The 24,239-nt window shown below is 55.8% G+C and overlaps 1 protein-coding gene across 3 annotated transcripts in view; it reads right to left on the bottom strand.

The window, feature by feature from the left end:
• Positions 1-399: 399 nt before the first annotated feature.
• SLC4A8 (solute carrier family 4 member 8) overlaps positions 400-24,239 on the bottom strand; it is a 27,278-nt gene continuing 3,438 nt past the window's right edge. The window contains exons 2-25 of one of the 3 annotated variants that reach the window (XM_048327792.1): positions 22,395-22,476; positions 21,512-21,646; positions 21,002-21,137; positions 20,150-20,310; positions 19,502-19,687; positions 18,382-18,470; positions 18,134-18,291; positions 17,711-17,798; positions 15,896-16,042; positions 15,659-15,750; positions 15,094-15,268; positions 14,696-14,829; positions 13,616-13,861; positions 13,420-13,525; positions 12,225-12,386; positions 11,502-11,615; positions 10,834-10,995; positions 10,114-10,365; positions 5,537-5,605; positions 3,165-3,338; positions 2,876-3,013; positions 2,181-2,278; positions 1,420-1,523; positions 400-709 (exon numbers count right to left, since the gene is read on the bottom strand). In XM_048327792.1, the coding sequence (XP_048183749.1) occupies positions 1,436-1,523; positions 2,181-2,278; positions 2,876-3,013; positions 3,165-3,338; positions 5,537-5,605; positions 10,114-10,365; positions 10,834-10,995; positions 11,502-11,615; positions 12,225-12,386; positions 13,420-13,525; positions 13,616-13,861; positions 14,696-14,829; positions 15,094-15,268; positions 15,659-15,750; positions 15,896-16,042; positions 17,711-17,798; positions 18,134-18,291; positions 18,382-18,470; positions 19,502-19,687; positions 20,150-20,310; positions 21,002-21,137; positions 21,512-21,646; positions 22,395-22,476 (3,192 nt within the window). In that variant the 3' untranslated portion in view covers positions 400-709; positions 1,420-1,435. Of the gene's footprint in view, positions 710-1,419; positions 1,524-2,180; positions 2,279-2,875; positions 3,014-3,164; positions 3,339-5,536; positions 5,606-10,113; positions 10,366-10,833; positions 10,996-11,501; positions 11,616-12,224; positions 12,387-13,419; positions 13,526-13,615; positions 13,862-14,695; positions 14,830-15,093; positions 15,269-15,658; positions 15,751-15,895; positions 16,043-17,710; positions 17,799-18,133; positions 18,471-19,501; positions 19,688-20,149; positions 20,311-21,001; positions 21,138-21,511; positions 21,647-22,394; positions 22,477-24,239 lie in introns of all 3 variants that reach the window. The other 2 variants (XM_048327791.1, XM_048327793.1) reach the window with 2 other exon arrangements.

Genomic DNA, 24,239 nt, shown 5'->3' with positions numbered 1-24,239 from the left:
GACCGGAGGGGGCTCTAGGGGTGCAGAGCTCCACAGCTCACCCAGCTGCTCCCGCCACCAAAATCCAGGGATTTTCATTTTAATCTTCCCTTGTGGTCATTTTAGACCTGGCTAAAAAGGGACATTTCTGGATTTTACCACTTTCAGGCTGGTGGCCGAGCTCAGAAAAAACCCTCAAAAAAGATGGGAAAATGGAGCATAGGGAGAAAATGCTTTTCCTTTGCCTTATCCCGAGTGCTCAGGGACGGCTCATCCCAATCCATGCGAGGCTCCCGATGCTGTCCCACCATGGAGAGCATCCCTCTTGCACCACTAAGAGACAGAAGTCATCCAAAGGAGGATCCCAAACCAGACCAAAACCCCAGCTGTGAGGAAGGAGAAGGCGCCAGATCGAGCAGGGAATGGTTTTTTTGTACATTCAGAGTTTATATTTGGAAAAAAAAAAAAAAAAAAGACAAAGGAGAGGAGGAATTTGAGATTAAAAAAATAGCACTGATGGGAAGCGGTAGCGGAGCCTCCACCACTGCACAACACACGCACGGACACACGAGGCTGGACAACACGGATCCCCCGGGATGCAGCCCAGGGGAACGGGAAACTCTGCATGGCTTTATGGGACCCCTCGGATGGGAAACGAGCCGCTCCTCCGTGTCTGCCTTGGCACATCCCTGAGTCACGTTCCTGCTCCCCGACAGCGGCGTCGAGGCGCCTAAACGTGGGAATGGGGGAAAAGAGGGAAAGAGGGAAAGAGGGAAAGAGGGAAAGAGGGAGAGCATCATCAGTGGATGACCCAGAATCAGAGATCCGCGGAACTGTTCAGGTTGCAAAAGGTGTTTGAGATCCTCAGGTCCAACCATTGACCGCCGTGTTCACCGCTGGCCATGTCCCCAAGTGCCACATCCATGGTCTGGGAGCTCTTCCAGGGATAGTGACTCCACCACTGCCCTGGGCAGCTGTGCCAGGCCTTGGACAACCATTCCAGGAAGGAATTTTCCCCAGCATCTACCCTGACCCTGCCCTGGCCCAGCCTGAGGCCGTTCCCTCTCCTCCTGTCCCTGTTCCCTGGGAGCAGAGCCCGACCCCCCCCCAGCTGCCCCCTCCTGTCAGGGAGTTGTGCAGAGCCACAAGGTCCCCCCTGAGCCTCCTTTTCCCCAGGCTGAGCCCTTTCCCAGCTCCCTCAGGAGTCTTCCAGCTCCTTCCCTGCTGCTCCAGCCCTTCCCCAGCTCTGGAGCTGCCCCCAGCCCCTCAGGGCCTCTCTGGGTGTGGGGCCCCAGGCTGATCCCAGCATTGCAGGTGCAGCTCCCGCGCTTCCCTGCAGAGAGGAGCCGCTGTCCGTGCTCCTGCTGCCTCTTCCCTGGGGGCCCGAGGGCCGTGGGGATGTGCTGTCCCCACAAGGTCACGCCACAGCCGAGCCTTTACCTCTTTCCTCCCGGATTCAGAGCGTTTCTGTGTTCATGGTCAGAGCCTTCCACACCGTGGTCTTGGACATCTCATCCGAAATGTTGATGTCAGAAGGATCAGCCCTACAAGGAAAATTCCACCTTCCTTGGATGCACCCACCTGACCCCACAGACCAGGGCCAAAAGAAATTGGAGAAAAATTTCGGGAAAACCCTGCAGGAACTCCCTTTTTGGTGTTAAATTATTCTAATACAACCTGGAACCAAAGAACCTCTTTGGAGTTCATTTAGTTCTAATTAATTACAGGGCAAATGGGCCCAAAGAAAGCCCAGAAAGGCAGCAGAGGGAGTAGCTCTGAGTGGGGAATTTCACCTCTCCAGACCCATGAGGATGGGTCTGACCCCACCAAGAGCATCGGCAGCGGCCAGAGGAACAGGAGGGCCTGGTACAGCGGAGCTCAGCCGGTGAGGGTGGTTTGGGTGGATGAGGAATTTTGGGAATCAAGCCCCGGAGCTGCAGACCCACAGCTGGTGTTTCCCCCTGTGACCTCTCAGGTGGGAGCAGGAGGGTCTCCAGATCCCAGAAAGCCACTGGTGATGTAGTTTTGGGATAAAATGGGACTCATGCAGCCCCTGAGTGGGGTCAGAGCTCTGCCATCACCTCCAGTAAATGGGGATTTTCCCACTAAGATGACTGGGAACAACAAATCTGCAAGAGGAGAAACCTGAGCCGGATGCTTCCCATGACCCTGCTGGGGGTGCTGGCCTGGGGGGGCTTTACCTGTCACTGCTGGGCTTTGGGGTGTCCACCCTGCTGGTCTTGCCCAGCTTCAGCTGGACGGAATTCGCAGCAGCCGCTTCCATCATTTTCTGGGACTCCTGAAAAGGGACAAGTCAAGTTCTCCCTCCTTAATCCAAGAGGGGATAAATGAAATTCCTTTAAATGAAATTCCTTTAAATGAAATTCCTTTAAAAACCCGGCACGCTGCCCTCTCCTCTGACCCGCGGCACCGTTAGCAGCAGGTCAAGACCTTCCCCTGCAGGTGTTTGGGGTTACCGACACTGCTGGGAGCAAACCTCGCAGAAAAAGAATTATTTTTATTATAAGGCTCATTAAAAAATGATAACGATGCCTCTGTTTAAGTGTGAAACTCTGAGAATTTAGGGGAAAAGAAGGTGGGATCCAGGCTATTGGATCTGTTGGGTTCAGTTCTGAGGTTCCCCCAACAGCTGTTACCCAGAGAAGCCGAGGATTCTCCATCCCTTCCCCCATCCCTGGCAGTGCCCAAGGCCAGGCTGGACAGGGCTGGGAGCAGCCTGGGACAGTGGGAGTGTCCCTGCCAGGGCAGGGGTGGCACTGGGTGGGCTCTGAGGTCCCGTCCCACCCAACCCGTTCCATGATCCCATGATTTAAGGATGAGCTGCGGCAGCAATAGGGAACCTCAGAGCCCAGAGGCTCCCAGCTCCTGGCGTTACCTCCTCTTCTTTGGCTTCATTTTTGGCATCGTCCAACTTCTTCTTCTTGCTTTCTGGCATGAGGTCATCCAGGAAGCTGAGCTCCCGCTTGGAGAAGCAGAAATCCATCACTTTCCGGACAAAAACGAGAGCCAAAACCTGCAGGAGGAAAGGGAAGATGGGTGAGGCCAGAGATGGTGCTGCCCATCCTTCCAGGGCTGTGAGCACTGGGAGCACCGGGGACACCAGGAACACTGGGAGCACTGGAAACACTGGGAATACCGGGAACACCGGGAATACCGTCTCTCACCATCATGGGGAAGATGATGGCAGCGCGGGAAGCTTTGATGGCCCAGAGCAGGACGAGGCAGAGCAGCTGGATGAGCGTGAAGAGGTGCACCTTGCGCAGGGGCACGTGGCGCAGGTAGATGAAGTCCGGCTGGTGCTTGGCCGGCATCCAGAACAGCTTCAGGCGGTCGAAGAACTGCAGGGAAAAGGAGACGGCGTCACCTGGGCGCTGCCAAAGCCCCTGGAGCTGCTGGGGTGGGGAGGTTTCGGGGACAAGGAGAAATCCAGGATCCTGTCCTGCTCCTCCGGGAGCAGCGCCTCTTTTCCCTCCACTCCATCCAGAAACCAGCTGGCTTTGCCCACCAAATTCCAGCTCTTCCAGGTTTTTCTCTGGTCGGCATCTCTGGGCCCAGGGAATGCCCCAGCGAGGATTCACACCTGTGGAATTTCCTTCCCTTCCCACTGAATTCCCCCAATTTCCCATCACCAAACACCAACCTGCCCTAAAGCCTCAAACAGAGAGCGCTGAACTGGTTCTCCCAGTGCTGAACTGGTTCCTCCCAGTGCTGAACTGGTTCCTCCCAGCGCTGAACTGGTTCCTCCCAGCGCTGAACTGGTTCTCCCAGCGCTGAACTGGGTTCTCCCAGCGCTGAACTGGTTCCTCCCAGTGCTGAACTGGTTCCTCCCAGTGCTGAACTGGTTCCTCCCAGTGCTGAACTGGTTCTCCCAGCGCTGAACTGGTTCCTCCCAGCGCTGAACTGGTTCTCCCAGTGCTGAACTGGTTCCTCCCAGTGCTGAACTGGTTTCTCCCAGTGCTGAACTGGTTCCTCCCAGTGCTGAACTGGTTCTCCCAGTGCTGAACTGGTTCCTCCCAGTGCTGAACTGGTTCCTCCCAGTGCTGAACTGGTTCCTCCCAGTGCTGAACTGGTTCTCCCAGCGCTGAACTGGTTCCTCCCAGTGCTGAACTGGTTCTCCCAGTGCTGAACTGGGTTCTCCCAGTGCTGAACTGGGCTCTCCCAGTGCTGAACTGGGCCCTCCCAGTGCTGAACTGGTTCCTCCCAGTGCTGAACTGGTTCCTCCCAGTGCTGAACTGGGTCCTCCCAGTGTTGAACTGGCCCTCCCAGTGCTGAACTGGTTCCTCCCAGTGCTGAACTGGTTCCTCCCAGCGCTGAACTGGTTCCTCCCAGTGCTGAACTGGTTCTCCCAGCGCTGAACTGGGTTCTCCCAGCGCTGAACTGGTTCCTCCTAGTGCTGAACTGGTTCTCCCAGTGCTGAACTGGTTTCTCCCAGTGCTGAACTGGTTCCTCCCAGTGCTGAACTGGTTCCTCCCAGTGCTGAACTGGTTCTCCCAGTGCTGAACTGGGTTCTCCCAGTGCTGAAGTGGGCTCTCCCAGTGCTGAACTGGGCCCTCCCAATGCTGAACTGGTTCCTCCCAGCGCTGAACTGGGCTCTGCCAGTGCTGAACTGGGCCCTCCCAGTGCTGAACTGGTTCCTCCCAGTGCTGAACTGGTTCCTCCCAGTGCTGAACTGGGCTCTGCCAGTGCTGAACTGGTTTCTCCCAGTGCTGAACTGGTTTCTCCCAGTGCTGAACTGGTTTCTCCCAGTGCTGAACTGGTTCTCCCAGCGCTGAACTGGGTTCTCCCAGCGCTGAACTGGGCTCTCCCAGCGCTGAACTGGGCCCTCCCAGTGCTGAACTGGGTCCTCCCAGTGTTGAACTGGCCCTCCCAGTGCTGAACTGGTTCTCCCAGTGCTGAACTGGGCCCTCCCAGTGCTGAACTGGTTCTCCCAGTGCTGAACTGGTTTCTCCTAGTGCTGAACTGGTTCTCCCAGTGCTGAACTGGGCCCTCCCAGTGCTGAACTGGGCTCTCCCAGCGCTGAACTGGTTCTCTCAGTGCTGAACTGGTTTCTCCTAGTGCTGAACTGGTTCTCCCAGTGCTGAACTGGTTCCTCCCAGTGCTGAACTGGCTCCTCCCAGCGCTGAACTGGTTTCTCCCAGTGCTGAACTGGTTTCTCCTAGTGCTGAACTGGTTTCTCCCAGCGCTGAACTGGTTCCTCCCAGTGCTGAACTGGCTCCTCCCAGCGCTGAACTGGTTTCTCCCAGCGCTGAACTGGTTCCTCCCAGTGCTGAACTGGGCCCTCCCAGTGCTGAACTGGTTCCTCCCAGCGCTGAACTGGGCTCTCCCAGCGCTGAACTGGGCTCTCCCAGCGCTGAACTGGCCCTCCCGGTGCTGAACTGGTTTCTCCCAGTGCTGAACTGGTTCCTCCCAGCCCTACAAACCTCCTGAGCCCCCACCCACGGGTCCGTGACACAAAACATTTGCATTTCCGGCTTTCAGAGACATTTTTCCCACCCCAAGGCCTTCAGGAAGAGGAAATTCCCCGGAGCAGCCATACCTGGATTCCTCGGAGCGACGAGACCCCCATGTACAGGAAGACCCCGTAAAGCACCGGCATCGGGATAAACTGTGGGAAAAGCAATAAATTCCTGGCTCTCCTTTCACCTGCAGCATTGCCCCTCTCTGTCAGCACTCCTTCCTCAGGCACTGCCTGAAGATTCCCGGCTTTCCCACGCTGGATTTTATCCAGCACAGATTTTGGGCTCGGTGTGAGGCTGATCTTTGGAGTAACATTCCACCAGAATAATCCTCTTTTCCAGAGAGCTTGGAGACAACGAGAGGATTTCACCCATGAGGAGCACCTTTCATCTACCAACCACCTGAGACCTCCTGTGGGGGGAACAAATGATCCCAACAAACTCTTGTGGGAAGGCAGGGAAGTGACATCTCCTTGGAGCCTGGAGCTGGGATTGTGGCTCCTTGGAGCCTGGAGTTGGGATTGTGGCTTCTTGGAACCTGGAGTTGGGATTGTGGCTCCTTGGAGCCTCAAGTTGGGACTGTGGCCCCCTGGAACCTGAAGTTGGGATTGTGGCTCCTTGGAGCCTGGAGCTGGAATTGTGGCTCCCCTTAGCCTGGAGTTGGAATTGTGGTTCCTTGGAGCCTCGAGTTGGGATTGTGGTTCCTTGGAGCCTCAAGTTGGGATTGCGGCCCCCTGGAACCTGGAGTTGGGATTGTGGCTCCTTGGAGCCTAGAGCTGGGATTGTTTGGTGGGAAGAACAGGCAGGGAAGCCCGTGGGGGGAACTCTGAGGGTTCAGCTCCTGGGAATGGCTCTGACGAGGCTCTTGGGGGAGTGAATTGCAGCCAATAAAGTCCTGCCTGTCTGAAATTGCTGAATTCTACCCCAAAACAGGGCTGGGTGTGCTGGGTTTGCGTGGCCATGTCTGGGGATCAGGGGCTCACGGGGGTGGCCTCTGTGAGAAGCTGCTGGGAGTCTCTTCCACGTCTGGCACAGCCAATTCCAGCTGGCTCCAGGATGGACCCGCTGCTGAGCGGGGCTGGAGCAGCCCCTTCCTGAAGGACTGAGGCCTGGAAGAGTGACCCACGCTGGAGCAGTTTGTGGAGAGCTGGGAGGGACCGATGGTGCAGCAGGGGAGGGAGAGATGGGAGGGAGGGAGGGAGGGAGGGAGGGAGGGAAGGAAGGAAGGAAGGAAGGAAGGAAGGAAGGAAGGAAGGAAGGAAGGAAGGAAGGAAGGAAGGAAGGAAGGAAGGAAGGAAGGAAGGAAGGAATTCGGAAGGAAGGAAGGAAGGAATTTGGAAGGAAGGAAGGAAGGAATTCGGAAGGAAGGAAGGAAGGAAGGAAGGAAGGAATTCGGAAGGAAGGAAGGAAGGAAGGAAGGAAGGAAGGAAGGAAGGAAGGAAGGAAGGAAGGAAGGAAGGAGGGAGGGAGGGAAGGAGGGAGGGAGGGAGGGAGGGAAGGAAGGAAGGAAGGAAGGAAGGAAGGAAGGAAGGAAGTAAGGAATTCGGAAGGAAGGAAGGAAGGAAGGAATTCGGAAGGAAGGAATTCGGAAGGAAGGAAGGAAGGAAGGAAGGAAGGAAGGAAGGAAGGAAGGAAGGAAGGAAGGAAGGAAGGAAGGAATTCGGAAGGAAGGAATTCGGAAGGAATTCGGAAGGAAGGAATTCGGAAGGAAGGAAGGAATTCGGAAGGAATTCGGAAGGAAGGAATTCGGAAGGAATTCGGAAAGAAGGAAGGAAGGAATTCGGAAGGAAGGAAGGAAGGAAGGAATTCGGAAGGAAGGAAGGAAGGAAGGAATTCGGAAGGAAGGAAGGAAGGAATTCAGAAGGAAGGAAGGAAGGAAGGAAGGAAGGAAGGAAGGAAGGAAGGAAGGAAGGAATTCGGAAGGAAGGAAGGAAGGAATTCGGAAGGAAGGAAGGAAGGAAGGAAGGAAGGAAGGAAGGAAGGAAGGAAGGAAGGAAGGAAGGAAGGAAGGAATTCGGAAGGAAGGAAGGAAGGAATTCGGAAGGAAGGAATTCGGAAGGAAGGAAGGAAGGAAGGAATTCGGAAGGAAGGAAGGAAGGAATTCAGAAGGAAGGAAGGAAGGAATTCAGAAGGAAGGAAGGAAGGAAGGAAGGAAGGAAGGAAGGAAGGAAGGAAGGAAGGAAGGAAGGAAGGAAGGAAGGAATTCGGAAGGAAGGAAGGAAGGAAGGAAGGAAGGAAGGAAGGAAGGAAGGAAGGAAGGAAGGAAGGAAGGAATTCGGAAGGAAGGAAGGAAGGAATTCGGAAGGAAGGAATTCGGAAGGAAGGAAGGAAGGAAGGAAGGAAGGAAGGAAGGAAGGAAGGAAGGAAGGAAGGAATTTGGAAGGAAGGAAGGAATTCGGAAGGAAGGAAGGAATTCGGAAGGAATTCGGAAGGAAGGAAGGAAGGAAGGAAGGAAGGAAGGAAGGAAGGAATTCGGAAGGAAGGAATTCGGAAGGAAGGAAGGAAGGAAGGAAGGAAGGAAGGAAGGAAGGAAGGAAGGAAGGAAGGAAGGAAGGAAGGAAGGAAGGAATTCGGAAGGAAGGAAGGAAGGAAGGAAGGAAGGAATTCGGAAGGAAGGAAGGAATTCGGAAGGAAGGAAGGAAAGAAGGAAGGAAGGAAGGAAGGAAGGAAGGAAGGAAGGAAGGAAGGAAGGAAGGAAGGAAGGAAGGAAGGAAGGAAGGAAGGAAGGAAGGAAGGAAGGAATTCGGAAGGAAGGAATTCGGAAGGAAGGAAGGAATTCGGAAGGAAGGAATTCGGAAGGAAGGAAGGAAGGAAGGAAGGAAGGAATTCGGAAGGAAGGAAGGAAGGAAGGAATTCGGAAGGAAGGAAGGAAGGAATTCGGAAGGAAGGAAGGAATTCGGAAGGAAGGAATTCGGAAGGAAGGAAGGAAGGAAGGAAGGAAGGAAGGAAGGAAGGAAGGAAGGAAGGAAGGAAGGAAGGAAGGAAGGAAGGAATTCGGAAGGGATTCGGAAGGAAGGAAGGAAGGAAGGAAGGAAGGAAGGAAGGAAGGAAGGAAGGAAGGAAGGAAGGAAGGAAGGAATTCGGAAGGAATTCGGAAGGAAGGAAGGAAGGAAGGAAGGAAGGAAGGAAGGAAGGAAGGAAGGAAGGAAGGAAGGAAGGAAGGAAGGAAGGAAGGAAGGAAGGAAGGAAGGAAGGAAGGAAGGAATTCGGAAGGAAGGAAAGAAGGAAGGAAGGAAGGAAGGAAGGAAGGAAGGAAGGAAGGAAGGAAGGAAGGAAGGAAGGAAGGAAGGAAGGAATTCGGAAGGAAGGAAGGAATTCGGAAGGAAGGAATTCGGAAGGAAGGAATTCGGAAGGAAGGAAGGAAGGAAGGAAGGAAGGAAGGAAGGAAGGAAGGAAGGAAGGAAGGAAGGAAGGAAGGAAGGAATTCGGAAGGAAGGAAGGAAGGAAGGAAGGAAGGAATTCGGAAGGAATTCGGAAGGAATTCGGAAGGAAGGAAGGAAGGAAGGAAGGAAGGAAGGAAGGAAGGAAGGAAGGAAGGAAGGAAGGAATTCGGAAGGAAGGAATTCGGAAGGAAGGAAGGAAGGAAGGAAGGAAGGAAGGAATTCGGAAGGAATTCGGAAGGAAGGAATTCGGAAGGAAGGAAGGAAGGAAGGAAGGAATTCGGAAGGAAGGAATTCGGAAGGAAGGAAGGAAAGAAGGAAGGAAGGAAGGAAGGAAGGAAGGAAGGAAGGAAGGAAGGAAGGAAGGAAGGAAGGAAGGAAGGAAGGAAGGAAGGAAGGAAGGAAGGAAGGAAGGAAGGAAGGACGGAATTCGGAAGGAAGGAAGGAAGGAAGGAAGGAAGGAAGGAAGGAAGGAAGGAAGGAAGGAAGGAAGGAATTTGGAAGGAAGGAAGGAATTCGGAAGGAAGGAAGGAATTCGGAAGGAAGGAATTCGGAAGGAAGGAATTCGGAAGGAAGGAAGGAAGGAAGGAAGGAAGGAAGGAAGGAAGGAATTCGGAAGGAAGGAAGGAAGGAAGGAAGGAAGGAAGGAAGGAAGGAAGGAAGGAAGGAAGGAAGGAAGGAAGGAAGGAAGGAATTCGGAAGGAAGGAAGGAATTCGGAAGGAATTCGGAAGGAAGGAAGGAAGGAAGGAAGGAATTCGGAAGGAAGGAAGGAAGGAATTCGGAAGGAAGGAAGGAAGGAAGGAAGGAAGGAAGGAAGGAAGGAATTCGGAAGGAAGGAAGGACTTTTTAAGGTCTGGTTTTACTTCTCATTTTCCTGCTGTGATTTTGTCAGTAATAAATTCAATTAATATCCCTAATTCCAGCCTGTTTTCCCATGATCATGATTGGTGAGAGATCTGTCCCTGTCTTTGTCTCAAGCCATGAACCTTTGTTCTATTTTCTCTCCAATCCCGCTGGGAAGGGCAGGGAAGGAGCAGCTTTGGTGGGATCCAGCCAGGATCCCCCCCACTACAGAGGGTCTGGGGGGCACCTGGGAATTCAAGGATTTGTCTTGTTTGCTTGGCTTGAGCGGCCCAAACTGGGTCTGAAGGGCTGGGAAGTCACCGTGGCTGGTTCCCATCCTGGCGTTGGGATCACCTCCCTGGGGGCAGAAGCCGAATCTTGCATCCCCTCCCAAACTCCGGCGGCCACCAGGTGCCTTCCATCCCTCACTTACCTTGAGCACAGAGGTGAAGAAGACGGAGCAGCCCATGAGCACGAAGATCATCAGGCCGGTGACTCTCTGCTCCCGGATCCCCAAGAACTTGGGCTGCTCCCCCGGCGCGGAGCAGTCGGACTCCACTTTGAGGCTGTTCACGTGGGTGATGGACAGCACGGTGGCGGCCACGAACCAGGGCAGCCCCATCACCGAGCACACCCCGAGCATCACAGCCACCATGAACAGGTCCAGGTGGTACCCACAGCCTTTCTGGGGAGCAAAAGGGGAGTGGGAGCATCCCTCAGGGAGCAGGACAACACCACAGACCCTGCTCAAGCACAAGTCAACTTCTGGAAAACTTAAAGAAGGTTTGAAATAAGAACTGAAATCAAATGTGGATTTCACGTCTTGCATGAAAATCTGATGGGATCAGACAAAATGGGTCTGGAGGGTTTGTACCATTTCTGCTTCTCAGAAATCATTTAAAAACTGATTATTTTTTCATTCATAAAGAAATTCCCAGCACTTGCAGGTAGGAGGTGGCTCTGAGTGACCCCTGGAGCTGCCACTGACTTTTGAAAACAAAAACACCTTCTCCATCACTCCAAGATTCATCTGCTGCTCCCAAAAGCTGTCATCCCGTCCCCGTGTCCAGGAGAGCTCCTGCCACACAGCCTGGTGTTATCCCAAACCTTCCCAAAGCAGGTGGGGATGGGCTGAACCCCTGCAGCCCCTCACCTTGAGCCTGTGCTCCTTCCTGTTGACGATGACGGCCGTGATCTGCTGGTCCATGAAGATGAGGATGGTGCAGAGCAGGGCCGGGATGAGCGCGGCCAACACCGTCCACCACGGGTTGGGCCCGATGGGGTTGATGAGCCACCCACGGTCGTCCCTGGTGGGCTGCAACACACGGCGGGATCAGGCCCCAACCCAAACCCTTCCCTGGCCTCCATTCCCCTCCAGCCCTGTGTCCAGGCATTTCCTAGCCCAGGCTTCGTGTCACCCTCTCCCGGGGGCCTCCGCTGTGCCAGAGTCCTCTCTCCCAGTGCTCTCTCTCCCAGAGTCCTCTCTCCCAGAGTCCTCTCTCCCAGTGTCCTCTCTCCCGTGGTTTTGGAGCTGTCTTCCCAAAGACAGGAAGGAATCAATGCACTTGGATGTGGCAGAGGAGACGCTCACACCACCAGCACCTCCTCCAGCCCAGCCCTGTCCTGCCGGAGATGGTTCTCCTGGTCAGTGTCTGGTTTTGGGGCTGTCTCCTGATTTCCAGGGGGGGTCGATGCCCTTGGATGTCTAAGAGGAGATGGTTTCACCACCAGCACCTCCTCCAACCCAGCCCTGACCTGCCCTGACATCACCTGGTGGCACCTGAGGTGCCAAAAGCCTTCTCCACCAACCCCTCCCGATACCTTGAACATGTGGGGGACGTGGAGCTTGGGGGACGGGATCCCGATCCCGAGGTCGATGAGCACCATGATGACGATGGTGAGGAACACAGCAAAGTCACTCACTGTGGATCGGACCTGGGGCGAGAAACCGGGGCTGAGAGGGGGCCAGGACACAAGATGGGAAATCTGGGGACACCCCCAATGTTTGGACTGGTTAATTCCTAAAATCCCACCACTCCAAGGACACGCAGCCAACTCCCTTGGGCGGATATTGCTGCGTGTTGGAGATCTGGGGATCTGCTGGGGGACAGTAGAAGGAGTTTAATTAGGGGGAAAATTCAAATTTTAATTCAAACAGTAACAAAAATACTAAAAATGAGGAAAGGCACCACACTGCTGGGTAAAAGGGGAATAAGGCACTGAGGCACCACTCGTTCCTGTTTTTCCATGGCAACTCCTCATTTGAATGCCACTCCAGCAAATGACGCTCAGAAGGTGAAAAGAAAAGAAATAACTTTGGAAGAGCTGATTTCCCATTGCCTGAGCCAACAAGCATCACTCTGGAACAGGTCGTGAGGCGGGCGGGGAATGCTGCAACCTCTCTGCACTCATGGAAACGAGGGAGGGACATCCAAGGTCAGGACTTCCCAGCCTGGCCGAGTGCTGGCGAATCCTTCAGCGCTCCAGGGATGGCATTTTGGGAAAGGAGCGTGGAGCCTGTCACGGCCACCACCTTCCACCTACTCTGGTTGGGAAGTAACGGCTGGTTTTAAACTTCTTCAACAAACTCGACAGGGCAAAGGTGGAGAAGAAGAGGATGCAGCACCAGAAGAGGACGTTGGGCGCGTAGGGGCCGTTGCGTCCACAGGCAGGTCCTTGGAACTCCCCATGCAAAGAGCGACATTCCTGGAGAAACAGAGCATCAGGACACGGAGGAAAACCGGGATAACAGGGGGGGGTTTGAGGGTCTTGGTGCAAGATCTGTGATCCTGCAGCTGCCACAGAAGTTATGAATGTAAATATATTATCAATATACCAATGTATTGTAAATATATCAGTATATTATAAATAGGTAAATATATTTAATGGGCAGCAGCGGCTGAACAAGTGACACGTGGAGCTGGAATTACACGGAGAGGAGCAGAGGTGGGATGTGGTGGGACATCCTCTGCTCCACTGTGGCTGAGGAGAACACCAGGGGGAAGGAAAAGCTGGAAATTGGTGGATAAAGATGGAGCAGGGAAGGAGGGCTGGGACAACTGTGGGAGGAAAAAAGAGACAAATCCTCCCTTTGCAGTCGGGGCTCACAGGACGAGGCCAAAAGGGGCTGGAGAGCTCCCAAAGAGCTCCTGTCCCTCACCTGGGCTCTGCTTCCAGGGACAGTCCTGTGGAGCTGCTCAGACATGCAAATTTATGTGAGACCCCACAGACAGCAGGGCCTGGAGACCTTAGGAACCAATTAAGGGAGCCAATCACGGCCTTCAGGCAGCAACTGCAGTCCTCCAAAGCTCCAAGAATCAAAGCACTGCCTTAACCTCGATCCCGGTCCCACAGCCCGGCTTGGGGACAAAGTGAGGTGGGCAAGGTGGGCTGGGCAAGGTGAGATGGGCAAGGTGAGATGGGCAAGGTGGGCTGGGCAAGGTGAGATGGGCAAGGTAGGCTGGACCAGGTGGGCTGGACCAGGTGAGCTGGGCAACGTGGGCTGGGTCAGGTGAGCTGGGCAAGGTGGGCTGGGCAAGGTGGGCTGGGCAAGGTGGGCTGGGCAAGGTGGGCTCTCCTTCGCAGGACCAAGCAGGTTAAAAGTACCCATGAGATTTCAGCAGGGACTTCTCAGAGCACTTTGAAGCCCAAAGTCACCTGAAGATGGTGCCTTCAGCACCTGTGAGCGGCCCTGGCCTCCCCTGGCCTCCCAGAGGAACCGGTGGCCCAGGGCACTTACGGTTACTGTGAGGTTTCCCCAGGTGATTCCTGACACGTTGATCCCGTTGCTCCGCCAGAAGCGCAGGGTTTCGTTGCTGGGATGAGCCGGGGGCTCACACTTACAGCTGGAGGAGGGAAGGTGAGACAGGGCTGAGGGAACAGCGCCGGGACAGCCCCTGAGGCACCTGCAGAGGGCTGAGGAGGAGAACACCCACTAATAGATGGTGAGGAGGTCGAGCTTGCTATGCATGTGCACGGGGAAGGTCTCCCGCAGGTGGCTCAGCTTCTCCAGGGCCTCGTAGATGAAGATGATGCAGATGAGGGAGGCGAAGGCCTCCTCGGTGAAGCGGGTGATGTAGCACACCAGGCAGCTGGCGTCCGTGGCCACCAGCACCACGCAGAAGAACGCAGTCCAGAGCCCGATGCAGGTCCGCAGGGACAGATAGGAGAGCGTGTATTCCCTGGAAAAGCACAAAACTCCTGGGGAAAGGCCAGCACAGGCCTCGGAGCCAAGCTGTTCTCCAGGGAAAATCAGGAGCAATTTGGGAGCGTGTGGTGGCTGCAGGTAGTAACTGAGGTTTCCACATCCTTGAGGTTGCAGGGTGTGGGTGGAGAAGCCAAGTGTTTAATTAGCATTAATTAAGGTTGTCATAATGCCTTGAAGGCTGATTGAGGTTGTGGAAGGTTCTCCCACATCCCCCAGAGTTCCGACACCAAAACCAGCTGGGTTTGCCCCAGTCACCCACTGGCAACTTGGGGCTTAATGAGAAGTTTAATTGCGGTGTCACACCAACGTCACCAAGATGGAAGGACAGTCATGGAAAAGAGCCGTTTCCCAGGAGAAGCTTCTACTTGTTCAAAAAATTCCCCAAAACTCAAACTATTCCAATTGAAAACTACTTGGATATTTGGGTGAAATCTATTTCCTCCTCCAGCAAAAATCAGGTTTAAAAGTTTTGTACTCAGTAGAAAACAAACCCTCCCTCATTTCCAAACCAGAGTGATTTGTCTCACCTTCCCTGGGCATCCATCCAGAGCCTCTGGTTCCTCCTCCTCCCACTGCTTCATTTAAACCCTAAAACCCAAAATGACCCCAAGCCAAAACCCCAAACGACCCCCAAGCCCGAGGGCTCTCACCTTTCCTGTGCTACAGCAGCAGCATGAGACCTTTGTGACCCAGCAAACAACTTAAATCTGACAACTGCCACCGAGAAAATGAGAAGAAAAACATCTTCTCCCCACCCCAAAAAAGAAAAACATCTTTTCCCCAAAAAAATAGAAGACAAACTTCTCACTTGCAGAATTTGTAGAGAATCTTCTCAAAGACCAGGACGGGCCCGGTGCTGCCGAGGATGGTGAGGGGTTGGCCAGCAAAGAGGGAATAAACCACGCCCGTCATGGATGCTCCCAGCAGGGACTCCATGGCACTCTGACAGGGAAGAGAGGGAGCAGGGAGTAAAGAAATCATTAGGGATAAAAAACCCCCCAAAAAACCCAAAGGAAATTCACAGCAGCAAAGAGATTTCAAAGATGATGGAGTGGGTTGGGTTGGAAGGGACCAGCGGGTTGGGCTGGCAGGGAATGGTTTGGGTTCCAAACACCCGCCATGGGCAGGGACACTCCCCAGCAGCCCAGGGGGGTCCGTTTGGGGCGTTTCCCCCTCCCGGGGCTCCTGGCAGAGGGAGGAGCTCACGATGTGGCCGTGGGTCGCCTCCCCCAGCAGTCCCCCGAAGGTGATGACGGGGGACATGCAGGCACAGTAGAGGAACAGGAAGGACGCCAGGCACTGCAGGCTCAGACCGTCCCGGAAGTCACTCCAGAACCACGGGGCCTTGCGCTTCACATCCAGGACCAGCCCTCCAAAGAGCCTGGAGGGAGGAAAAACCAGGCTGGGAGAGCACGTTTGGTGTCCTTTGTGCAGAAACCTGCAGGGGTTTCCAGACCTGCCGCCGCCCCAAAGCCAGAAAACCTGAGGGTGCCGATGCTGGGGCTGGGCCCCCCTGCCCAGGTGTCCCCCCTGCCCAAATCTGCCACCTGCCCAGGTGTCCCCCCTGCCCCGATCCTCACCTTCCCAGACCTCCTCACTTCCCAAATCTCCCTCCTGCCCAGGTGTCCCCCTGCCCAGCCCAGGGGACCAAGGTGGCAACGTGGAGCCGCTTCACTGAACCAGGTGACGCCAAAAGCTGCTGGAAGGGGAGGTGCCTGCTCAGATTTTGGAGGCAAAACAGAAGGCGGCCCCAAACCAGGAGAGCTCCCACCTCCCAGTCCGCTCCAGTTCAGGACCGCTGTGTTTCTCCGGCTTGCTGTGGGAAGAACTCTCATCCAGAGCTCCCGGCATCTTCCTCTTTTCCTGTGAACACGGAATTCAGCTCAAAACAGGTCTTTTTCTGGTATATTATCAACCACCGGCTTGTTTTGCTCCTGGCCTGGGTGTGGAATTCCAAGTTTAGCAGAATTTGGGTTGTTGTGCTGCCCGTCCCCCTTGCAGCACTCACCTGGGAGGGGACGTTTTTGGGGGGCTCGATTCGGATGGATGGGTCCCACTCTCCCGGTGGCAACACCGTGACCTGATCCAGGAACTCGTCGATGCCGGCCACGAGGTCAGCCCGGTCCTTGGCTTTGTAGGCAACATCGTGGAAAACCTGCCCAGAGGAGACCTCCAGGTGGTGAGAGCAGGGCCCAGCCCGGGCGAGAGCACAGCCCAGAGTGGGTGAGGGCACAGCCCAGCCCGGGTGAGAGCAGAGCCCAGCCTGGGTGAGAGCACAGCCCAGCCTGGGTGAGGGCACAGCCCAGCCTGGGTGAGAGCAGAGCCCAGCCTGGGTGAGAGCAGAGCCCAGCCCGGGTGAGAGCAGAGCCCAGCCTGGGTGAGAGCAGAGCCCAGAGTGGGTGAGAGCAGAGCCCAGCCTGGGTGAGAGCAGAGCCCAGCCTGGGTGAGAGCAGAGCCCAGCCTGGGTGAGAGCAGAGCCCAGAGTGGGTGAGAGCAGAGCCCAGCCTGGGTGAGAGCAGAGCCCAGCCTGGGTGAGAGCAGAGCCCAGCCTGGGTGAGAGCACAGCCCAGCCTGGGTGAGAGCAGAGCCCAGCCTGGGTGAGAGCACAGCCCAGCCTGGGTGAGAGCAGAGCCCAGAGTGGGTGAGAGCACAGCCCAGCCTGGGTGAGAGCACAGCCCAGAGTGGGTGAGAGCACAGCCCAGCCTGGGTGAGAGCACAGCCCAGAGTGGGTGAGGGCACAGCCCAGCCTGGGTGAGAGCACAGCCCAGCCTGGGTGAGAGCACAGCCCAGCCTGAGTGAGAGCACAGCCCAGAGTGGGTGAGAGCACAGCCCAGCCTGGGTGAGAGCAGAGCCCAGCCCGGGTGAGAGCACAGCCCAGCCTGGGTGAGAGCAGAGCCCAGAGTGGGTGAGAGCACAGCCCAGCCCGGGTGAGAGCACAGCCCAGCCTGGGTGAGAGCAGAGCCCAGCCCGGGTGAGAGCACAGCCCAGCCTGGGTGAGAGCACAGCCCAGCCTGGGTGAGAGCAGAGCCCAGCCCGGGTGAGAGCACAGCCCAGCGTGGGTGAGAGCACAGCCCAGCCTGGGTGAGAGCAGAGCCCAGCCTGGGTGAGAGCAGAGCCCAGCCTGGGTGAGAGCAGAGCCCAGCCCGGGTGAGAGCAGAGCCCAGCCTGGGTGAGAGCACAGCCCAGAGTGGGTGAGAGCAGAGCCCAGCCCGGATGAGAGCACAGCCCAGAGTGGGTGAGGGCACAGCCCAGCCCAGGTGAGAGCAGAGCCCACCCTGGGTGCCCTCACCAGGGCAGCTCCCCTCTGGCTACAGCAGGATCATCTTCCCCAAATCTCCTGGCAGCCGGAAATATTCCCCCAACAGGAAAAATCTGGGCTTTGTGGTGCTTGTAGTCATCTCCTCCATGAGGCCACCATCTCTCATGGCCTTGAGGAGAAGTTCTACCACCCTGGCAGTGCCACCACTGGGATGGTGCCAGCCCTGGATGTGGGAAGGATGAGGTGCAGGATGAACCCCGGGTGGGATTTCAGCCCTGCCCCTCGTGGCCACACTGGAGGCTTTGGCTTAGAGGGGAGGAGTTCTTCTGGCCCAGGCAATGCCACCACTGGGGACAATGTCCTGGGTACCCCGTAGGGAAGGGTGGGGTGTAGGATGCACCCAGAGGGGGTTTCAGTCCCCAGGATTTGGGTTGATGTAAATCTGCCTGGTTTGGGGTGCAAATGAAGGGCTGGGACAGCAAATCCTCTTCCTCACTGCTCCAGGGACAGGGAATGGTGAAGAACCCCAAAAGTGACCCCGAGATCCCTCTTATCTCGTCACACCTCGTCTGTCATGGTGGTGGCCATGGACCTGCCGATCTCGTGGTACTGATGGGCTTTTCCTCCTGGCCCCAGCAGAACAAACAGGAACCTGGGCAAGGAAAACCAAACTGAGAGAGGGAAACGCGGCTTCACTCCAAGAGCACCCAGGGAAATCCCTGGGACCACAAGGGTGAACATGTTGGTTCCCCGCCTCCTCTGTGGGCTGAATTGTTCACCAAAACCAATCACAAATCTCATTTTGGGGCCAATTTCACTAAAATTGGTCTGTACGTTTCAAAGATCCAGCAGGGAAGGGAGGAAGGTGAGGAGCGGCATGGGAGAAACGTGCAGCTCCCGCTTGTTCCCTTGGGCCCTGAATCGTGGGGCAATTTGAGGCAGGTTTGGGGTTTTTTCAAATAAAAACTTTGTGCTTGTCCTTCAGACCTTGTTGGGATGGGAACTTCCGTCATTCCCGACAGGAGCACAGCGGGGGTCAGGCGGACAAAGGCCACGAGGGGCTGCTGGAGGAAATCCAGCTCTCCCACCAGCACATTGGACGCTTCGGCTCCGCTGGGAATTTTCTTCATGAAGTGCAGCTCCGCCTGGGCAGGACCAGCGATTCTCAGGGAATTCCCCAAAAACGAAGCCCTCAGGGCCCCCCTGGAGGTGTGGGAGAGGGGTACAGGTCTCACCTTGCTCAGGTCCATGGCACTGGTCTCAGGGGTCACCCCGTTCTTAGCTTCTGCGGTGGTGGGAGAAGGGTGAGGGGTGAGGGTTTGGGCTGGGAGGGAAGAGAAAGACACTGAGAAAGGGAGGAAAGGAGGAGCTGGGGTGTTTCTCTTTTGCCAGAACAAGTCTAATGGGGACGAAGTCACCCAGAAACCCCTGCCTGGTGCCAAAGCCTGGAGAAACCCTCAGCTGGTGTCAGATCCTGGGAGAAACCTTCACCTCATGCTAAAGACAGGCAGAAGACCTCACCTGGTGCTAAAGCCCTGGGAGAAAACTTCGCCCGATGCAAATTCCTGGAGAAAACTTTACCTGGCGCCAAATCTGACAGAAACCTTCACCTGGTGACAATCGCCTCCAGAAACCCTCACCTGGTGCTAAAATCTGTCAGGAACCCTCACCTGGTGCCAAATCCCAGGAGAAACCTTCACCTCGTGGTAAAACATGGCAGAAACATCACCTGGTCCCAAACCCTGCAGGACCTCACCTGGCCCCCAACCCCGCAGGACCTCACCTGGTCCCAAAACCTGCAGGACCTCACCTGGCCCCCAACCCCGCAGGACCTCACCTGGCCCCCAACCCTGGCAGGACCTCACCTGGTCCCAAACCCTGCAGGACCTCACCTGGCCCCAAACCCTGGCAGGACCTCACCTGGCTCCGAACCCTGCAGGACCTCACCTGGTCCCAAAACCTGCAGGACCTCACCTGGTCCCAAAACCTGCAGGACCTCACCTGGCCCCCAACCTCCCAGGACCTCACCTGGCCCCAAACCCCGCAGGACCTCACCTGGTCCCAAACCCTGGCAGGACCTCACCTGGCCCCAAAACCTGCAGGACCTCACCTGGCCCCAAACCCTGCAGGACCTCACCTGGCCCCAAAACCTGCAGGACCTCACCTGGCCCCAAACCCTGGCAGGACCTCACCTGGCCCCAAAACCTGCAGGACCTCACCTGGCTCCGAACCCTGCAGGACCTCACCTGGTCCCAAAACCTGCAGGACCTCACCTGGTCCCAAACCCTGCAGGACCTCACCTGGCCCCAAACCCTGGCAGGACCTCACCTGGTCCCAAACCCTGCAGGACCTCACCTGGCTTCTCGAGCAGGTGCAGGTCCTGTTTCTTGCTGACGTCGGCGAAGGAGCGCACGATGGGCAGGAGGTTGTTCCTTTTCCTCTCGTTCTGGTGGTGGTGCTTCTTCAGCAGCACCTCCCGAACCTTGGCCCGCGTGCGCTCGTCGAACTCCGGGGACGGCTCCTGCTGGGCCAGGATCAGGTCTGGGTGGGACAGGGACACGAGGTCAGAGCACGAACGGGCCCTGCCAGAGCCACTCTGCCTTTAAAGCCCTGAACTCCAGGGTGTGGAGGGCAAATAAAATCAGTGTAATGGGGGGAAATGGCTTGGAATGAATCATTATTGAACGAAGGTCAGCTCTCAGGGAGAGCCGAAGAGCCAGGCCCGGAAACACTCAAAAATGTGCAGAACATTCCCCTTGTACCTCAGAACATTCCCCTTTTACCTCAGAACATTCCCCTTTTACTGCAGAACATTCCCTTTTTACTGCAGAATGTTCTCTTTCTGCTGCAGAACTTTCTCCAGGCGCTCTCTAACCCCAAAAATCGCTTTCCAATGGACCCCACGCTGCCAGCAAGAGCTGCACACCCAAACCCCACTCGAATCCCAGAAACCCCATGGGAACAGCTGGAAACGCCCATCCCTGGGCAGGATTTCCCCCGTACCCGCGATGTCCTCGATGCTGGTGGCGCGCACGTCCAGCAGCACCGTCCCGTTGATGATGCAGCTGCGCAGCTCGAAGAGGCTGTGCAGGGACAGCGTGGCCACGTAGGGTTTGCTCCAGCGCTCGCCCCCATCCTCCACGTCCTCCTCGAACTTCAGCCACCTGCGGATTTGGGGTGGGATCAGCCGGAGAAAAATGGCTCCAGCCCCTCAGATAAAACCAAGGGGCGGCAGGAGGAAGTTCCTGCAGCTGGGAAGGTTCCACATCCCAGAGAACAGGGACTCCTCTGGCGCCACAGCCGGCAGCAGGGGTCATGCAATCATGGAACAGCCTCAGCTGGAAGGGACCCACAAGGATCACAGAGTGCAACTCCTGGCCCTGTGCAGGACACCCCAACAATCCCACTGAGGGCGTTGTCCCTGACCTCTGGAATCATGGAATATCCAGAGATGAAAGGGACCTACGAGGATCACGGAATCATGGAAACTCTGGAATTGGAAGGGATACACAAGGACCATCAAGTCCAACTTCTGGCCCAGGATAACCCCCAAAACCCCAACTAATCCCCAAATCCCAATGTCCAAGCATTCCCTGACCTCTAGAACCATGGAACCTCCTGAGTGGGAAGGGACCCACAAGGATCATTGAGTCCAATCCCTGGCCCTGCCCAGACACCCCAAAATCCCACCCTGCTCCAGAGAGCTTTGTCCAAACGCCCCTGGAGCTCCGGCAGCCTTGGGGCTGTGACCATTCCCTGGGGAGCTGTTCCAGTGGGGGAAGAACCTTTTCCCAGTATCCAACCTACCCCACTCCTGACACCGCTTCCTGCCCTTCCCAGATCCCAGGGATTTACCTGGCCGTCTCCTTCCACTCGGCATCTTCTCCCTCCTTCACGCAGATCTCATCCAGCTCCGTGAACAAGTCATGGGGGACGTGCTGCTCGTCCTCCTCTGTGCCCAGGATGAACTGGACCCGCTGGGATGGGGTGTCTGGGGACAGGAGGAGATTCCCCATCCCATTACTGAGCCTGGATCCATCCCGCCACGCCCACATTCCGGTGGCATCACACTGGGACCAGTGCAGCCATAAATGCAGGGCTGGCCCCTGTCCCACAGCTCTCTGTGGGCTCTCACAGAGCCTCCGGCCCCCCCTCCATGAGGATGAGCTGCTTTCCTTCCCCACACCTCCGGTTTCAAACCACGATCCCTAAATCCAGTATGGATTTAACTCCAAAACTGGAGAAAACTTTGGGAAAAGGGGAGTCTTGCTAAAAAAAACAGTTTTCTTTGGTAAAACAGCCACGCCAAGCATCCACAGGGACCGGGCTGGGAAGGCCAGTGGTGGCCACCCCGGCAGGACTCACAGTGGTATCCCTGCTCCGTGGGGACCGTGTCCTTCTCCCGCTCCCGTTTCCGGTGTTTCTGGCTGTGGGCGCGGTGGTGCCGGTGGCTCTGGCGCACCAGCGGCATCCGCACGCCCACGTACAGGGTCCGGTGGCCTGGAAAAACAGGGAGGTCGGGAATGAGCGGTGGCTCGGTCGCTGCAGCCGTCCCAGGAGGTAACCATGGAATCGTGGAAGCTCCTCAGTGGGAAGGGACCCACAAGGGTCATCGAGGCCCTGCACAGGACACCCCAAAAATCCCACACCACCTTCCTTTAATGTCAACTCCAGTGGATCCCTGACTTTCCCAGACTTGTCCTTTTTTTTCCAAGCCTGTTTTACTCAAGCTTCACACCAAGGGACAGTTTGGGGTCACCTAAATGTGCCCTGAAAGCACCAAAACCCTTCTCAAATTCCAGCTTGGGCTGGACAACACCACCAACACCACCACCACCCCTTGGATTTGCTCATTAAGGGGGAGATAATGCAATAATTATAGTTTTGAAATCTTTTTATGGCACAAGGTGACAAGGAAAGATCAAAGGAGTCCCATGATGATGAACTCCAGGAGGAAAACAGGGAATCTGCACCACACCAAACGATTCTCCTGCCCTGCCCAAGCCAGGAGCAGCTGCTGTGGGAAAAGCAGATGGGAATTACCCAACCCCATGGCCACGACTCACACCGGGGCCTCCACGAGGGCTTTAAAAGCCACCACATTAAAAACATAGATCAATAATTTGTTGTTTAATCAAGAACCACGACAGGTTTGGCTGCTCCTGATGTGACACCGAGCAAGGGACATTGCAGGGACTTTTTGCCAGGGTCTGGTGGCCCCTCCGGCAGGATCCCAGCAGGATCTCACCTTCCAGCTCCTCCTTCTCATAGTGGATGTTGACCACATTGCTCGTCCTGCCCTGGTCAATCACAGCCTCCTCGTCGTGTCTCTAACGAGGAGAAGAAGGGAAACTTTGGCCATGGGCGTGCAGAGCTCCCTCCACCCTCCCTGTCCATCCACCATTCCCTGAGGAACGCGCCTTCTCCTCCAGGCACCGCCCAAAAAACGAGCACTTGTGGGAGGTTCTTTTCCCATTCCCAAATAAACCCATCCATGTTTACGCGCTGGGAGTCCGGAAGGGTTACTACAGGGGGAGAGGGATTTCAGACCCAAATTCGGGCATTTCAGACCTAAAAATACCCAACCGCCTGCTTTGGTTTTGTGGTTCCTTTCTTGAAAAAGAAAAGCTACACCAGGATTTCCAAGCTGGGGGAAAAGAGCTACTTTTGGTCTCAGGGTGGTTCCTGCAGGACTCCCTGGGTGGCTCTTGGCCACAGGACGTGGCCACCAATGACCTCCAGAAGCCCTCAAGGTCCTGCAGAGGTGACTCTTCAGCCCAGCAAGGCTCGGGCTCCCCTCAGTGCGAGTTTTCCATGGAAAACAGCATTTTCCATCTTTTAATTGAGATTTCTGAGCCACCTGGGCTCGTGGGAAGTATCCCTGTCCATGGCAGAGGGCTGGAGCGGGAAGGTCCGATGGTTTCCCAACCCAAACCATCCCATGATTCTTTTATGCCTCAAATACTAAAGGAAAGACGCCACCACTGCTCACCTTGCCCTTCCTTGTGCCCCTGGACAATCCAAGAAAACCAAAATCCCATCATCCGTGCAAAGAAAAACCCCTGCAACACCCAGCCACCCCTGTTTTCTACCAGCTTCCCAACCATTCCTCATCTGAAGGCTCAGAGGGAAGGTTTGGGATGATTGAGTGGATGAGGTTCATCCTCGCGTCGATGCCGTCGCGGCGACCGAAAATGATTCGAACAACAAAAATCACACCCAGATTTCGATTCCTGAAACCGAAGGTGGGAAAGGAGCAAAATCCTGAGGGAACTGGGGGAGCTGGTGGGGCCGCTGGATGGAATTCCAGGAGCAGGAGCTCCCCTGTGCCCCGGGAGCCAGTTCAGAGCAACCACAGCTGGGATTTGTAAGGAAACTTTCCAACGCTGCCCTTGTATTGATCATGATGCCCCAACGCGAGGTTATTGGAAAATGGAGAATAAAGAATGGATTATGATTTCCACTGGGAAAACTAACAGGGAGTCTGCTCTTAATCCCCCAAATTCCTACTTTAAGCAACGGGTGGAAAACCTTCAGGTCCCAGTCACGGGGGAGTTTGATGAGGAAGAGGAACAAACATTCCCGTCGGGAATGACCAGCTGGTCCCTGAGGACCGATTCCAGAGTTGACTGTTGCTCCCTCCCCGCCCGCTCCCGGGCTTGCCCACGTTGCCCAGGAGCCAGATTTTCCTGCCCCAGTGGCTTTTCCGTCCTCGCTCCGGTGACATCCATCACCACCCTCCTGCCCTTCCTGGCACCCTGCTCCCTCCGGAGCTGCCCGAAGGGACTAAACTCCAACCTTGGAAAAGGCACGGGGTGAAAGGGCTCAATGAATCGCAATGAAAAAGGGGAATTTAGGTAAAATGGTGAATTTGAGCCACACCCACGGCAGTGGGAATAAAGGGAGGGATTTGGGAGTGGCACATTCAAACCTCCCGTGGCTGACACAGGCAGTCTCCTTCTCTCCCGAAAAACATTTTGCCAACCCTCCCCTCCCGCACTCCAGGGAAACTCCAGCAGGATTTGGGGGAGTTTTCCCTCTGTCGGGGGGATGTGCAGCCCCTGGCAGAGCCCCGGCCGTGCTCGCTGGGATT

This window comes from Corvus hawaiiensis, chromosome 24 (genome assembly GCF_020740725.1).
Source record: "Corvus hawaiiensis isolate bCorHaw1 chromosome 24, bCorHaw1.pri.cur, whole genome shotgun sequence".
NCBI classification, from domain to species: Eukaryota; Metazoa; Chordata; class Aves; order Passeriformes; family Corvidae; genus Corvus; species Corvus hawaiiensis.
The sequence above is the reverse complement of the archived record's forward strand: the minus strand, read 5'-3'. Positions and strand labels throughout refer to the sequence as shown.